The sequence below is a fragment of the Vigna radiata genome, chromosome 8, assembly GCF_000741045.1.
Source record: "Vigna radiata var. radiata cultivar VC1973A chromosome 8, Vradiata_ver6, whole genome shotgun sequence".
Taxonomy (NCBI): Eukaryota; Viridiplantae; Streptophyta; class Magnoliopsida; order Fabales; family Fabaceae; genus Vigna; species Vigna radiata.
The window spans coordinates 39,832,934-39,850,154 of record NC_028358.1 but is presented as its reverse complement, the minus strand read 5'-3'; the positions used below and the strand labels follow the sequence as shown (position 1 = coordinate 39,850,154).

The 17,221-nt window shown below is 31.0% G+C and overlaps 1 protein-coding gene across 1 annotated transcript; it reads left to right on the top strand.

Annotated features, from left to right (window-relative positions):
* Window positions 1-1,729: 1,729 nt before the first annotated feature.
* Window positions 1,730-5,229, top strand: LOC106772512. Its single transcript, XM_014658948.2, has 2 exons — window positions 1,730-1,846; window positions 1,939-5,229. Exon 2 carries the CDS (start codon window positions 2,442-2,444, stop codon window positions 3,786-3,788), a length of 1,347 nt encoding a protein of 448 aa, XP_014514434.1. The 5' UTR covers window positions 1,730-1,846; window positions 1,939-2,441; the 3' UTR covers window positions 3,789-5,229.
* The last annotated feature ends 11,992 nt before the right edge of the window (window positions 5,230-17,221 follow it).

The window sequence follows — 17,221 nt, the reverse complement described above, 5'->3', positions numbered from 1 at the left end:
TTTGCCACTTAAAACTAAATACTAACAAAATATATATGTATACATGCAAGGACACATATATTTATTACATGTGAGATCTGAGACATGTAATAATTTATAACCCATAATCAAATTTGCTTATTAAGTAGTAGAAAATATACTTAGAAATTTTTAAAATTTACTATATCTTTAAATTAAAAAATTAAAATCTCTTTAATGAGAAGATGGATAATAGTTTTATTAGTTATTTTTTTTATTTAGAAACACACCGTAAAAATATTTATAGATCACATTAATTAATTTTCAAGTTTTACTTTTAATAATAAATAACTTATCCACTTTTATTTATTAAACTAGAAATTATAAATATTTATAACTAGAAACTCCACTAATATTTCTTTATAACATTTTTGAATTATTCTCTCCTAATCAAAGTCATCAGTTCTCTTTCATAGTATCATTTACTAGAAAGATGCTCAATTTATTTGTTATAAAATTTAAATTTTCCTACAATATGTGCATACTTGTACATTTTATACAAAATACACTTTGAAAACATTGGAAAACAACTTTTTAGTTATGACAATTCTATTTCTTAAGAAAAAAAAATTATGGTCCTCTCTGCAAACTTAACTTAAAAAAACTCATTTTCTTATTTCTATTCATCAATATTGTTTTCTAGAAATAATTTATATATATTATTTTTTATTTTTTTTAATTTTAAATTTTACAAATTTGTTGACTCTATCAAATAAATTAAAATTATATTATATTAGTATATTAGAATAAAATTAGAGACACATTCGTTTTCCCTTTACATTTCGATGTAGTTGAAAACTATTTGTAATCATGTAAAGTCATTGGTCGAGTGTGTAGAACACACGCAGCCGTTCCAATACTATTCGAGATGATGCATCTTCCAGTGTTACTAAAAAATTCTTCACTTTTGTCGTGGTCTAACAGAACTGTGATTCCTTACACTTTCCTCCAATAACAATATACTACTATCAGATTAATAATATATAATACAACCCCTTCAAATTATATGGGAGAATGAATAAATTAACTGAAAAGAAGAGAAGAGATACATGAACATGAGATTGTTTGATGCCTAGATTATACTTGTTCCAGATTAAATTAGATTTAGATATCTTGGACAGTCAAGTTGCAACAAAAAGAGGTCCGACATCATTTTATTCCCATTATAATATATGTTTGGCGCGTTATCTTCAATTATTCTAATAAATTCTACGTGGTATAATGTAATATAAAATGTGTACTGTTTCGAATGCGACACCAACTTGTCTTTGGAGGACCCACTAAATCTCCCAATACATTGAACCGGTTAAGGTTCTTGTTTTTTCATAGTGTGACATCATATGTATAACAACTATTAAACTATTTGACGTATGGCACATACTTCTAGTATAATATATTTATTGTATGATTTTTTAGTTAAAATTATAATTTTAGTTTATTAAGTTATCTATTATTAAAAAAAATTAAGGAAATTGTTGCCAATGATACACACTTCTAGTAATGTGTTTACTGTCTGATTTTTTAAGTAAAATTATGATTTGGAGTTATTAACTTATCCATTATTGAAAGTGAAGAAAATTGTTGTAAAAATGGTAATTTTAAATAAAATTAATGCTACACATACTTCAAAAAAAGTTTCTAATATTTTTAGTTTTCATTTAGAGAAAAAAAAAAATAAGGGTCTTGCTGGCTTTATTGTTTGTTACATCATTTCCATGCCAGTGTTGAATAAATTAGTGTCTCAATTAATTGATTGATCATTTCTGAAATGTTTCATTAAATGACAAAAGGTGGTTCACAGATTAGATGACACGGCTCATCTCATCTTGTATGTTTTTCACTTGGTTTTCCTGATATTCTTCCTTTGTAATGGGGTTCTTTTCAGTTTTCACATCCTTCAACTCTTGCTCTGCTTCACAGGAGATGTATCCGTGATCTTCGGTTGTGGATTCTGGGATGGGTTGCATGAAGGTCTTTTTGGGTTTCTGGGCGTGCTATTCTTTGCATGTTTCGAACAGATAAGTACTTGGCTTCCTTGATGAGCCTTGAAGGTTTCTGATGCTGTTTTTCTGCACTTTTTGAACCCTATTCCTTTGTTTTGCATTTGGGTATTGTTCTGGAACTGTCCCCTCAGTTGGCGTGTTAGTTTTTATTTTTATGTGTGTGGATTTGAGATTTGGTCTCTGTGAAATGATGTTTGTGAGATAGATTTATCCCTGTTAAATTGGTGGCTACTTTTAATTGAAGATCAAGAGGGTAATAAATGAAAATGAAGAAGCTGTTGGGTGATGGAGTGTGAATAGTTTGCATGCTTTCAATATATGTAGATAGTGTGAAAAGGGTTGAAAGAAATTGGGTTGGAGCTAGGATTTGAGGTCTAATGGGTTCATTGGTCTGATTTGGATTGTGGTTTGTGCGAAGCAATGGAAGGGAATTTGCCCCAGGGAAGTATAATTCAAGGTGGGACGTCTTTCGGTGGCTTTGATTTGCCGGGATCAATTCGGGTTCAGCATCAAGCACAACATCCACATGCCATGCACCAACATCAAACTCATCCGCGTCAAGGATCTTCTGTACATTCCACAGTTCATGATGTTTTCCCTCTTACAATGGGAACCCTGCAGAACTGTGACCAAACTATTTCAATGACAGAGTTTAGTAAAGAAAACAGAAGCAAAAACTCAGCGAGTGAGGAAGACGAGCCGAGCTTTACCGAGGATGGTGTTGATTGTCACCATGAAGCTAGTAGAGGGAAGAAAGGATCACCTTGGCAGCGGGTTAAGTGGACTGATAAGATGGTAAGACTTCTGATAACAGCTGTTTCTTATATTGGTGAGGATGTGACTGTTGATGGCGGTGGCAGTGGAAGAAGGAAGTTTGCAGTATTACAGAAGAAGGGTAAGTGGAAATCTGTTTCCAAGGTCATGGCTGAGAGGGGTTATCATGTTTCACCTCAGCAATGCGAGGATAAATTCAATGATCTGAATAAAAGATATAAAAAGCTTAACGATATGCTTGGGAGAGGCACTTCTTGTCAGGTTGTTGAAAATCCCGCTCTGTTGGATGTGATAGATTTTCTTTCTGATAAAGAAAAGGACGATGTTCGAAAAATATTAAGCTCAAAACACCTGTTCTATGAGGAGATGTGTTCTTACCATAATGGTAACAGATTGCATTTACCCCATGATCCTGCATTGCAACGTTCACTCCAGTTAGCGCTGCGAAATAGGGATGATCATGACAACGATGATATGAGAAGGTCCCATCATGACGATCACGGCGAAGATGATCAAGATGTGGAAATTGATGATCATGATGACTTTGAAGAGAATTGTGCTTCTCATGGTGATAGTAGAGGAATATATGCACCATTAGGTGGACCTGTGAAGAAACTGAAGCAAGGCCAAGGGCAAGAAGATGGTAATACTTTTGGCAATTCTCTAAATTGTCAGGACTACAACAGAAGTTCGTATCCCCATGGGCAGATGGTCCAATCTGATGTGAATCAAGCTTTACCTGAAAGCATGAGAGCAGCTTGGTTACAGAAGCAATGGGTTGAATCTCGCTCACTTCAGTTAGAGGAACAAAAACTACAGATTCAGGTTGAGATGCTGGAACTAGAGAAACAGAGATTCAAGTGGCAGAGGTTTAGTAAGAAAAAGGATCGGGAGTTGGAGAAGCTAAGTCTAGAAAATGAAAGAATGAAGCTTGAAAATGAACGTATTACTTTAGAACTTAAGCGAAAGGAAATGAGCACTGGCTTTAAATAGGTCAGCACCCTCGCAAGCTTTGTAGCAATTACATTACATGCATGGTGCTCGATTTTCCTTTCTTTTGCTGTCTTTGGTAAGTTGTTTTTTTAGTTCAAAGTATGGGTTTTTGATTTGGGAACTTTGCAAATCTAACTTTTCCTCTTGCTTGTACCGTTTAAGTTTGTCAATAGTAGTGCATAAGGGTTAGACTCTACTGAAGTTTTGCTGCCTATGTTCAAAGACTGTGTATTATTAATTGTCCGTCCTTCCATTTATCTTACAGCCTGTATTTATTCTTCTGGTTATTTATTTGTTTTCTTCATTCTTTGAAATCATTCATGTCCCTAATATAGTGAGAATATTTTTTTTTATTGTTGAAATCATGTCTACTGATCATAAACTTGGGGTCACTTGCTTCTCTTAAAATTCTGATAGAGTATCAGTGCTCTCTCTTGGAGAGAGCAGTGATTCTGCGGTAAAAGCAGAGAAAGAGGTAGAAGTGAATTATGGTAACAGAAGATCAGTTGACGCATGTTACAACAATAGATTGGAAGAAGTTACTGAAGATTCTTGCAAGGAAGAAACACCAGTGGAGGAAGATTTCATTCACTTGTGCAAGGACGCAACAGAAGCGATTGCACAATGGAATGGAATTGAGCAACAATGAAGGAGCAAAGGATCTCGTCTTCAAAAAGATTAGCTCCACTGCCACAATTCATTTCATCTTCCATGTGCAAGATTCACTTAATCTTCCTGGTTTGCACTTGAGAAGTTTGCCAGTGACGTCTTCTTCTTCTTCTTTACCATTGGCGCCCCCTCATCCCCCATTGACTTTTCTTCTGTGCTTTACTTCTCCATTGAACTCTAGTCTTTCTTGGGTGCCATCGGCAACACCCTAGAAATGCTCCTCAAAATTGCAACGTAGAATAGAAGAGGTCAAATTGGGAAAATTCATTAGGAATTGTGAGAAATTGAAGGAGCTTTTTAGGAATTGCATTAGAAACATTGATGGAAGTTTCACATAGTCAGAGCATTTTATGCAAATAATACATTGCAATGAAATGCTATATCTCCTGATGTATGTGACATGTTTCTAATGCAGAAAAGTACATTTCTTTTACATTGGCCAAAAGTCAGTAACATTTGAAACAGTAATCTTGGTTTTTGTGTTCTTCTTTTGAATCTTTTGTGTCTTCTATGCTTGTAGGAGTTTGTCCATTTAGTTTAAAGGGTTGGACAATGGTAGGTGGAAAGAGTTATGGTATTGTGTCATTGTAAGCTCTGTGTCTTCGGCTGTAGTGAAGTACTCAGATTTTGAGGGGAATTTTCTTAGTGAAGGAAATAAGTATATAAGGTGGTTTAAGAGGGTGAAGTTTGTTTTTTTCCTTTTATGAAATATATGCCATCTTTGCTTGTGATGAAATTGTGCTCGCTGTTAAATTGCTTAAGCTACAAAGTTCATTAATGGTGTCATCAATTTATCTCATTCAATTACACAAACATAAACCATATGTAGATAATGCAGAGTTCCATCCTATTTAGTCGTTATCACATTGCATGTTATTGAGTCTGAATTTTGAAGCATACTAGTCTTACAGAGAAAATATTATATATAGTTTTGTTGCTTTATTGTTTGATTTTTTAACCTTAGAAAGGTATAAAACATTGGTTACTAAGATCAAACTCCTGTTCATCAAGTCAATGATTAGGTAGACATGGAAATACTTTTATATCTCTGACATGTCCATCATAGAAAAACCTTTTGTGCTTAAAGGATAAACAAATCACTGACCTGACTTGTGCTGAAAGTTACTTATGAAAATACTTGTATCCTAGGATCAAACTATTGACTACTTGGCCTAAAAGCTTTGGTGCTATGTCGAGATTCAAATGTTGGTAAAAGCTTACAGCTTACAGCCTTAGACTATTAGGTTAGTGACCTAGAATTCTTTTGTTCAATTGTTCACTGTATTTCTGTTTACTGGTTTAGTTATAATTTGAATTCTAATTGTCTTCATTTTAATTTATTATTAAAAACAAGTTTCTTTTTTCTGATAATTTATAATCCAGCTCTCTTTGTTGAGGATTTTTTAAAAACTGTCTTTGAATTTGATGCTATCTATAAGAGTGAGATCTTTTTAGCAAGGAGAACAACGACTATTTATGTTTGTACTTTTTAGTCCATTTGTGTGTGTAGAATGATCTTGTGAATTAATTTATCATGGAGACATTTATTCTGTCGGGGTATGTGATGTAAAGTGTATTTAATATTTCATAAATGGTGTATTGATGATGCTTTGCGTCTCTTAGGGTAAAATATCCTATGTTCAACTTACTGTGAAATTAAGCTCAACTCCATAAGGGGATGGAATATGTGATTTTTTTCCCCTTTCATGTATACTGTGAGTGTAAACCATGATACGAGTGTAACTACGTGATAAAAAAATTATTTACTAAAATGAAGATAAAATGTGAATCTACGGCTGTTGGCCACCCTTTTATCCAATTCACTATTTACCCTACTCATGATGAAGTTAGATACTTGGGGTCTGTTTGGACTAATCTATAAGGACTTCAAACTAATTTTAAGTTAGAGAAGTTTATTTAATTTTTTTCTTCTTAGTTTTCTCTCCTATAAATCCTTATCAGAAGATTTGTCAATTAATTCCTTTAGTAGAATTTTTGAAATTGAAGACATGATATGTTTTGGATACGTGAACAAAAGTTTGTGAAATATATTGTATAGATGTATTATATTGGTAAAGAGAGATACATTTATAATTTCTCATTAATGAACCCAATTCATAAAAAAATTATATTTGTGATCACAAAAAGAATATTGTAATTTATGGTTATATCATAGTCAGTCAGTCTTGGTTAACTGTATCAATAAATTCATCTTTGGAGGAACTCAACAAGCAGTGATTCTTTAAAGTAGTTAAAGCATTGAAACTAAATTATAGTTTAATGTTTATTATTTCGTTTTTCTCTGTTTTGTTACCATCATAGACTAACTTCTAAGTTTGATTTATTAAGGAGATAACTCTATCAATCCAAGAAGTCAAACACCGTCATCAGGTGGATCATGCATATCTCTACGAATGTCTCAGTCTTATCTCCTCTTTTTTATGCAATTATTCCCTTCATTTTTTCTAAACAAAAGACTAGTCCTTTTTGGATTTATTTTGTTTTTCTTCTAAGAATGAATAAAGTAGAATGTATTTAAATTGCTCTCTTGATATGAGGGGAACATAGTGCATAAAAGGTTTTAAGATTACTTTTGCAGATATTTCTCCAAAAGTATCTAGGCCATATCCTAGGAAGCATTCAAAGCTGAAAATTAATGGAACGTGTTTTCAAGTAATTGAATCATTTAATTCAATTTTCCTTAATCATCGTCTTCAGATATAGAACTCCTTTTGTGGGTATGTGTTGTTACTGTGGGTGAGAAAGATTGCCCTTGAATGATGTGGGAGGAGTGTGGAAATGTTTTGCTGTGTGAATTTTGTGTATGAAGGTTGAATCCAACCCATATCTGACCTATGTACTTTTATATTTGAGTGAAAATAACTGTAAATGTCAGTAAAATAATTCCAAAGAAAAATCCCTTTTGGCAGGGAGTGAGTGAATGTGAAACAAGAAAGTCAAGAGAAAGTTTGTTTGGTTTTGGTGGTGGTATTGAATAGTTTTGTGAAAGATTCTCTTCGTATCAGTGTAGGTAAATATAGATATAAATATCCTACTTTTAGTGGCTTACTCTTTTATTTGGAGCTAGTTAATAAATAGTGCTTTATTTTATAATATAAAACAGTTTCCATCAGTACTTCAGCGCTATGTTGGGCTCAATGAATGCAAGGGAAAGATGTTTACTAGTGTAGTAATTGACAAAATTATGATTTTCAGTTTCTACAAATGTTATTCATGATATGTCTTTTGTCTGTTATATGCAGAGATGGCTTTTAACTGATAAGAACTCAATTTTACACATTAAATATAGCAGATCATTTCTANGATTCGAAGTCTGCTTAGATGCTTGACGCCAATTTCATAATCTCTTGCTTTTCTATCACATTCTTTAATCGAACACAAATCCAACATGTTTGAGTAACGAACACAAATCCTTTATGCGAATAGATTTGCATTTGCCTTTATGTTTGACAGAAACTTGCACAAGCCTATGATCATTGCAACCTCGTAAGGACTTTTCTGTTTTGTTTATCTTAGGCTGCAACAAATGATGTTCTGAATTTGTGAGAATTTGTTTATCTTAGGCTGCAACAAATGATGTTCTGAATTTGTGAGAATACTTTGTCCATCAAAATTGTAATCATGAGAACACTTGTCTTTGCCCATTACTGGTCTATTATCTGATGCTCAAGAAATCAAGAACTTGGATTGATAGTTTCAGTGGTTGATCTTGAAAAATAGAAAGGAGAGAAAAGTCCCAATCGAGGAAGCAATACAATAGGTGGTGAACTTGTTTCCTACTTGTAGGTTATTGCATACTTACTAATACTAATTTATTAAAATGAGAAAATATTTAAGGATCAAATATCTTCTGACATCAGAATCTTAATTAGGATCAAAACATGATCACATACTGTTGTTTGTCTGTCTTACATTTAAACAAGAAAAAAAATGATTGTTGTTCTGAAAATGGATTTGGGGATAGGTTGAGTTTGAAAATGCAAAAATGTGAGAAGTGAATAAAGAGTGTAAAGGTTAAATTTGAGGCAATGAAAAGAAATGGTAGTTTGGTATGAGAAAGTGATTTTTACCAAATTGAAGAAATTGTTTGGTTTGTATTATGAATGCGAAAGTGAGAATCCCACTACTTTCATTCTCATATCTTAGTCCACAGAATGAATGCACGTGATTTAAGTTAGTGGGTAATTTATACACACCGAGAAAGACAGCTCCAAAAAAGTGACAAGATCAATGGTCCTAAAACTTTCAGTCAATATTGCTTTCATCATTAAAAAGCGTTAACGTAAATATTTATAGATCATCCATCAAACTTTACATATTATTTTTATCTTTACTGATCAAATCGTTAACATGACATAGTTAAGATTAATTATAAATAATACTAATTAATTTAACCAACTTTTGCAAAGGAAATGAAATTAATGATAGTATTAAAAATGCTTGATTATTCATTTGTTTATGTGGAAAAGTTACAAGTAGATTTTCATTTTTGTATTTTTTTTCAATTAAGTTTTATATTTTAAAAAATTGACCCAATTAGATATTTTTTTTTTATTTAATAAATGACGGTAAAGACATGCCAAGTATCAGTTCATTTTTTAATTTGTTTTTATTTTTACTTTTTGTTAATTGTTATCTGTTAGGTCTCGTCGTGTGATATATGATATTGTTTAGTATTACGTAATTGGATAATGTCACATATTAAACAAGTCTTATTATTTTGTATTCAATTCAATTTTTAAAATCTTTTTTATTCAGTATAATCTCAATTTTCTTTCCAAAAAATAGAGTTTCTCTCCAAATTTGTCATTTATATAAAGCTTTATATTGATATTTATATTAAAATTGAATTTTTTATTAATTACTTTTGAAATTATTTTTAAAACAACACTAACAATATTATTAGATTTCATTTAAATTAATTATTTTTAATCGTATAAAAAATGAAATAATAATATATTAATTCTAGATACTTATATTTTTTTAAGTGAAACTTAATTTATTTAAGAAATATAATAATATTTATACAAAAAATAATAAAGTATTGTCTGACTTAAAATAAAATAAAATATAGAATAAAAATTTTCTAACTTAAAAATGTTAAAATTTAGAAGAAAGATATACAATAATTTAAATAATTAATATCTACAAATTAAAATTTTTATTATTATTAATATTATTTTTATAATAATACAGTAATTTGTTTTCAAATTTAAGGCCCAGTTTGTTTAAAAACAAAATAACACATTTTGGAAGCCCAGATTATAAATGCATATTGTTTCTCGTGTTTTAAAGTCCGGACCATTATTTATCTCTTTACATTTCATTAGATAGTATTTTTATTGGTTTAAACCTCTTTTTGGTCATAAGTGGATGTTCAGTTTAGTCCCGTTTTTAAAAATGTAAATTTTTTGGTCCCAGTTATAAAAAATGTATCAAATGAATCATTTTTTGACTTGAAATACTGTTTTTGGTTGTTTCTTAACAACTGCTACATCTTAAGATTGCTCTGATTTGTTTCTTAATAATAACAACACTTTAGATTGCTCTTTGTACTTTGACCATGAACATCAAAAAAATGACTCATTTGATACATTTTTTATAACTTAGGAACCAAAGGTTTACATTTCTAAAAACGGGAACTAAACTGAACATCCGTTCATAATAACTTAAGGACCAAAAAAAGGTTTAAACCTATTTTTATTTAAAAGTTAAAAGAAAGAAACATATGCACACCCATTCATCTCACTGCCATAATGCTCGTCTTCCCCCAAATAAAAGAAAGGATAATGATCTCAACAGAAGCAAATGTGTTCTTTTTAGTTGACTTTTATCTTCAATAATGGATATATCCAAAGAAAGTAACATTTGAATAGAAAAATAAAATTATAATTTTTTATTAATAAAATCAAGATTTTAATAAACAAGTATTATCGCGTGTGTTAATTTTTAGTTACAGATGAGAATGAATCTATATTTATATAAAACTCGTGTTATTCAATAACTTTTAATTCGATAGTTTAACTAAAAATCGTTCATTGAATCGAAATTTTGTCTCATATATAAATAAGTTATTTATATATTTTGTATATTAATTTATCATAAAAAGATAACATAACATATAATTTTTTATCACATGTGAATATCAACTACTAAATTACTTTTTATTATTATTTAATTTTGAAAAATGGCACAAACAATTAAAACAATATATACGTACAGTTACAATACAGTGAAGTAATTGTTAGCCTTACAAGTAATTACATAATGAAAAAGGATATTTAAGACGATTGATTAAACTGTTTGTGAGATAATTTTACATATTGATAATTTATATACATATATGAATTATAATTTATATTTATTGTAAAATGAACGTTACAGAAAATTGATTGTTGCGAGAGAAAAGGGTGCAGTATGGGCGCCACGGCCGCGGGGTGGAGCGTGCCATATTGACATGACTTTCTCACTACTTTTATTTTCTTTTTCTTTTCTTTTCTTTTCACTTTCGTTTTCAAAGTATGAACCCTTCTTTCTTTTTGTTGACGATCTTGCTTAGTATTTTCCTTCAAAACTATAATTTGTCTTTTCATCAATCATTGTTCTATATGCTTGTCTCTACCAATAATTCTAACTTATAAAATGCTAAAATACTTTTACCCATATTTTTAAAATTAAAATAAAACTATATCATCATCCTCTCATTCTTCCAAATTATTCAAACACACCCATTCACCATTATTCCACAAAAACATCATTTAAGTTATTTTTCTTCAAGTCTATAAGCGACAAAGTTGGGTTCTTTTGACTCAAGAGTACACACGTCACCATTTCAACTATTAACAAAGATTATAATAAAAATAATAGTTTTTACATGTTAATAATATAGTTTGTTAATAATTTTAATGGACATAATACAATTTCAAAGAAGGGACTATTTTTGTGTCGTCCTGTTGAGTTCCTTTTGTTTTTTGAAATTTCAAAATAAGAATCACTGTACAATGTACGAGAAAAATAAATAAATAACAGAATGTCCTTTTACATATATGCGACTTTTAATCTGATGTCTTGATTTTTTCACTGCATGTCTCGTTTTTTTGGCTAAGTTATGACATTTCTTACAGAAACATCAACTTAATTAACTCTCTAACGCATACCTATCAACATTTTTTTGTTGTTCATAGAAAAGTCTGTAGAAAACCTGGTCCATCTATTATTGTTTTCTATTAAAATTTATCGTTTTGTTAGAGCGTCACATAACATTTATGTTGGTTCTATAAATACCAGTGAAACTTTCCACTTCGTGATACATATGTTGGGGTGTGATTTAAGGTTGTTTCGAAGATCAAATCCCCATGTTTTTTGTGTACTATAAATCTAGAACTTTTTAGTTTAAGTTATGCTAATGATCACAAAATATTATGTGACAATATTTGATAAAAGGCCTTATAAAATAATAACGGTAAAAGAAAAATGTAAGTGGTCTAAACCTTTGAAGACTTCTTTAATAACGGTGTTAAAACCAAAGTTTGTTTTTTAATTTGAAATCGTCCAACCACATTTTGACACGTGTGCAGTGTCAAAATGGTGTTAAAATTTTATTTTCTTTTGATAATACAAATACGATACATGAAATTTCAGATGACGACAAAACCAATAGTTAGAACAATCTCAAAAGAAAGCTAAAAGACTGAAGACCCAGACTAAATACTTGTATATTGTGTAAATTCTTCTTATATTGACCAAGTCAAGTCATCATAAAATCATTCCAAAACCTTAAAACTGAACTAATAAGACAAAATAGATCCAATTTAAGTAAACATGACAAGGTAGGTAGTTAAAAAAAAACGAAAGTTTCCATTGGTATGATTTTTAACCGTTGCATGGTAATTCGTAATATAAGATTATTATTTTTTTCTCAAAATCTTATTCAATAAAGTTGTAATCCCTACACTTAGTTTAAAAGTTCCATCTCTAAATGATATATTACATGCTTTTATGTAATAATAATAACATATCCACTTCCCTGTAGCTATATTATTCACAAACCCTTTTTCTGTTGTTTTGTTTTACGTCCATTAAAACTTTTGTGCACAAGCCAATGCAAAAGTCAAAGGCAGCAGACAGTAGTCAAATAATAATATACATTATTCCAAAACTAAAACTCAGGTGGTCTCCTTTACCTAGTCGTTGACCAGACTTTCTTGTATGAAATAATGAAGCCATAAGTCTAATGCACATAGCAATTTTTTAGATCCAGTAGCTCCATGTTGTCCAAAAATGAAATCCAATTTCTCTGATGTTAATTTGATGCCAGAGGCCACATAACTGGAATTAATGAATCCCCATAAGAAGACAATTCCACTCATTTAAAATGCACCCCCTTTTCGTTATCAAAATGTGTGTTAAACAGCGACGACAAAAAAATTTAAAAAGACACTACCAATGGCGGCACTAAAGTTAGACGTGGCTCAAAAACAGTGTCACCTTTTTGCATCTTTTTTTTTATTTTTGCTTCAACTTTATTTTTATTGTGTTTTGTTTGCATCCCCTATGACCTGATAAAGACCATGAAAGAATATATATATTTAGAGAGAGAGAGAGAGAGTCTGGTTATCTATATATATCCTTGTTGTTTGGCAGTAGGAGTGATGGTTGATGTTAAATATTGGGTGGGAAATATATATATCTGTAAGTATTAGTCTGATAAATATTATTGGAGTGCGTGGGGTTTTGGGTTTGTGGTCCGTTGGGATGATAAGGAAGAAAGAGTTGCGAAACACACTCATATAAAGTCCGTTGCCACATGCTTATCCATTATCCATTTCAGACTTACATCACAGAAGTGGAGAAGGAAGAAAAACTCAAGCCATTAATTCTGATAAACTAAAGAAATTCAAAAGCCATGAAGTGGACGTGAAAGGATGTGTTTATTTGTTACGTAGTACTCTCCCTTTCTTCTCCCCTCTTGTAAATTGTTGTTTGTGGGGACATGGGCCCTCCCACCCTTCATTGCTCAATATGGGCTTTTTGAGTGCCCTCTTTCTTCGGGCCCACATGGGGCCCATTTACAGCGACCTTCTTCTCATAACTATGCTTCTTAATTAGGGTTAGCAGTGTTTACCAACACCAGAGACTGCTTAATTGTTCTTATTATATATCAAGAAACGAGTCTTTAAATACCTGACTATGATATCACAAATCAAAAGGTTTAATATAAAGTTATCAGAAACACACTTCCATTATGATTTCTAATAGAAAAACAATCTTCTTTGTTAAAGCATTCATTACTACTCCCAGAAATGGTAATAGTAATAATAATAATAAGTTACATTGGGATCGCAGAGGATTATGTTTATGACCCTACGTGCAATATGCACATGGTTCCACGTTCCGATGAATCTACGGTACAAGACCTGGAGGAATAATTTTACTGTAGCTTGTAAGTAAGGGCTGTAATAAATAAATAAAATTATTATGAAGGACCAAATCTTTTGCACATGGTTATCATTGCTTGCAATTTACTCTTCACCACCATCTTTTTTCTCCGTTCACTTCTTTACTCTATATTCCAAACTTCATACCAGATGCTATACGCCAAATCAAGCAATCTTTAATGCATAATATGCAGTTTACAAGAAAGAAAATTAAATTATAATTATCTAATTGATCTGCCGTAAAAAGATAGTTTTGTTTTTACTTTATATAACAGTGCTACCTGTATGAGTAATTTGCAGGTTGTTGTTGACAAAAATAGGAAGAGATCTCGACATGCGTGAGAAATTTGAGAAAAGCTAAAGGATAATGGTAACATTGTTTTAACCCATTCAGGCCTGCTCCAAAATGAAACAATAATTTCATGGTAACCCTTTGATGCATTGAGCCCTACTTTACCATTTTGTTAAATATTGTTAAAAGCATGCGTGTGATTTGCAAGATTTAAAATTAAGTTGGAGAAGATTATGAGGGAAGGAAGGGGAGAGAGAGAGAAGAAGGAAGAGGGGGGCAAGAAAAAAATATGCATCAGATTGGTGGATTGCTTAGCTGGTGACAGATAAATCTAAGGGTTAATCCACATGGTAGACAGAAGATGTAAGTGTACATTCACATCACATGCACCCCCCATGTGAAGTAAACCTTTTGTCTACATGTAAAACTTTTCTCATATGGGTCCTGTAAATATAAAGTCATCCAGATCCATAAATTGTTACGTATTTAATGAGTGCATATGTTATGGTTTTTATTTTATTTATTTTGCTGCTGTCTCAGCAACTGCAAAAGTGACAATGGATCCCAATTTTCCACTATTTTCAGTAATTTCCCTGTCTTCAGGGTCGGTATGCAGTTTCTTTCTTTTTTTTTTAATTGCTCTTTTAAGGCAAATTAATTGCTAGAAAACAAAAAATGAGGTGGGGTTTTATCCCTACCATCAAAGCGGTAATGATTTTTTACCACACAAGGTTTGACAGAAGCATGTTTCTCATATGTAAAACACAAACTGACACACACCAAGAAATCCATGAAATTTTACTACATAGAATCAAGTTTCACTCTCTCAGTTCGTGTTATTCTCTTTCAATGTTTCCTATGCAAGAATAACTACAATATACAAGTTACAGTTCATATCTGTAGTTTTCAACTCCAGATATTAGTGACAGTTACTTTGCTGCAGACAACGTTGAGTGCATATACATGGCCCCTGCTTGTAAAGTAAATCCTTCCCAAACTTTCTGTTTACATGTTGGCTACTTCTAAACTAAAGTTATTAATCATAAACATATAAATTAATAACTACAGAACTTTAACTTGAATATAACCATTATTTTATTCACACCAATCTGAACATTAGTTTTTCAGTGGAAAACCTCCTGAACTTTAAAATACTGTGCATGAATAAACCCTAATTTAAGATAGCTAATGTGGGAACTTGTAAGTGTAAATTATTGAGTGGGAATACATGTAAATAGTTCAGGTAAAGGAAATCTTGTACCGAGAACAAAAAAGGGTGAGTTTTTTTTCTTATTATATATGCTTGAAAATGTGTAAGTTCCAATGATTCGAATTGAAATTTATAGCATACAATGACTAGTAGGAAAAAAATATGATTACTGGTTGAAAGATGTGATGAGGTTGTTTCCTCCATCTAGTTTCAATGATTATAAGGTCATTATTTTTGAAAGACATATATAGCACTAGCGTCTGCATTGGTTAGAGTTAGAGTATTGGGTTTGTGAGTTAGATTATTAAGAAAGATTAGCATTGATTGAATGTTGTTAGTCTTTTCTTTTCAGTATATATCTCTTTCGATCTTCTGGTATGCACATATTGTTAAGTACTGGCATGATTCGCTTTTCAATATAATGGCATATATGAATATGCGTTAACTCACACATAACATAGTCAACATGTTCCATCACAACTTTGGTGAAAATAAATTTCTGGTAGAAGCTGCCAATGTCATTGCATTATGTGATATTGCATCCAATTATATTATTCCCCACTGCAGGGTGCTGTTGTCGATCATGCATACCCTCTCCAACTATATTACATATAATATAATATTACACGTATATATAATAATAATAATAATACAGACACAAAATACACTCATGGTATATATGCGTTAGGGTGTTAATAAAATACCAAAATGTTTTCTAGGGCATCTTCTCTCTCTAGCTAGCTTAGATTTTTGAAGTGAGAATAACTATAATTTGAAAAATAATTAAATTTTTATAATTTCGATGTTTTGTAAGTGAAGCAATGTGGTTATGGTGGAAGTGTGAAGAGAGAGATGAAGATTAAAAAAAAAAAAAGGTGAAGGGAGAAAAAGTATTGAAAAAAGGGGTATGGCAAATGTTATGATGAGATGCCTACTTTTGTACACGACTTCCTATCCTTTATTCACACTTAATATTAACCAATCAGATATTCCATCTCACATGTTCATTGAACAAAAGAGAGACATATTCATGTGTGCTTCTGTCTTAATTTTATTTTATTTTTTTCTTTGGGGAATACCAAAATGCCTTCTGGAATTTACTTTATTCAATTTAAAACTCCCCATCTGTCTCGACAACTTATTTTTAGAATTTCGATTTTCATTTTCTATGTCCAAGTTATCGATCTTTCGTAAAATTGAACTCGTTTTCATTGAATAAGTTAAAACAGTAGGTATTTCTATTCTATTTAATAATCAAGATCAATATATGTTAAATCATTCTAAAAAAGGTAATTCTGGCTGTTTCGATGGTCTTCTACAATATCCCCAGAATGAATATATAGAAAAAAATTTGCACCCACAATAATTTATATGGGAAAACACAGAAATACATATATATATTACCAAACTTGTGGTCCTAACTCCTTACTTTATGATTTATAAATATCTACTGTGTGATTGCCATATGCTCTTTTTTTTCCCTTCCAAAAAATATATTTTTCTATTCTCGTAAGTATTGCTTTGTCGAATAACTTCTTATTCGAGTGTAAACAGAAAATTCGAATGTAATGTAAAATTATTAAATGAAAAAGTTATTGCGCATCTTATTTATTTATTTTTATCTATTTCAAAACACACATTATATATATATATGTAGTTGGATGGTCTGCATATTTTAGAAGTAAAATCAACAATCAAGATATCAATCTAAGCTAATGACATGATTTTGCTCAACTTAAGTTCATAAATAATTTGTCGTTATTTTATTCCACACAACCATTTTATATTTGGTATCATCTTTGTT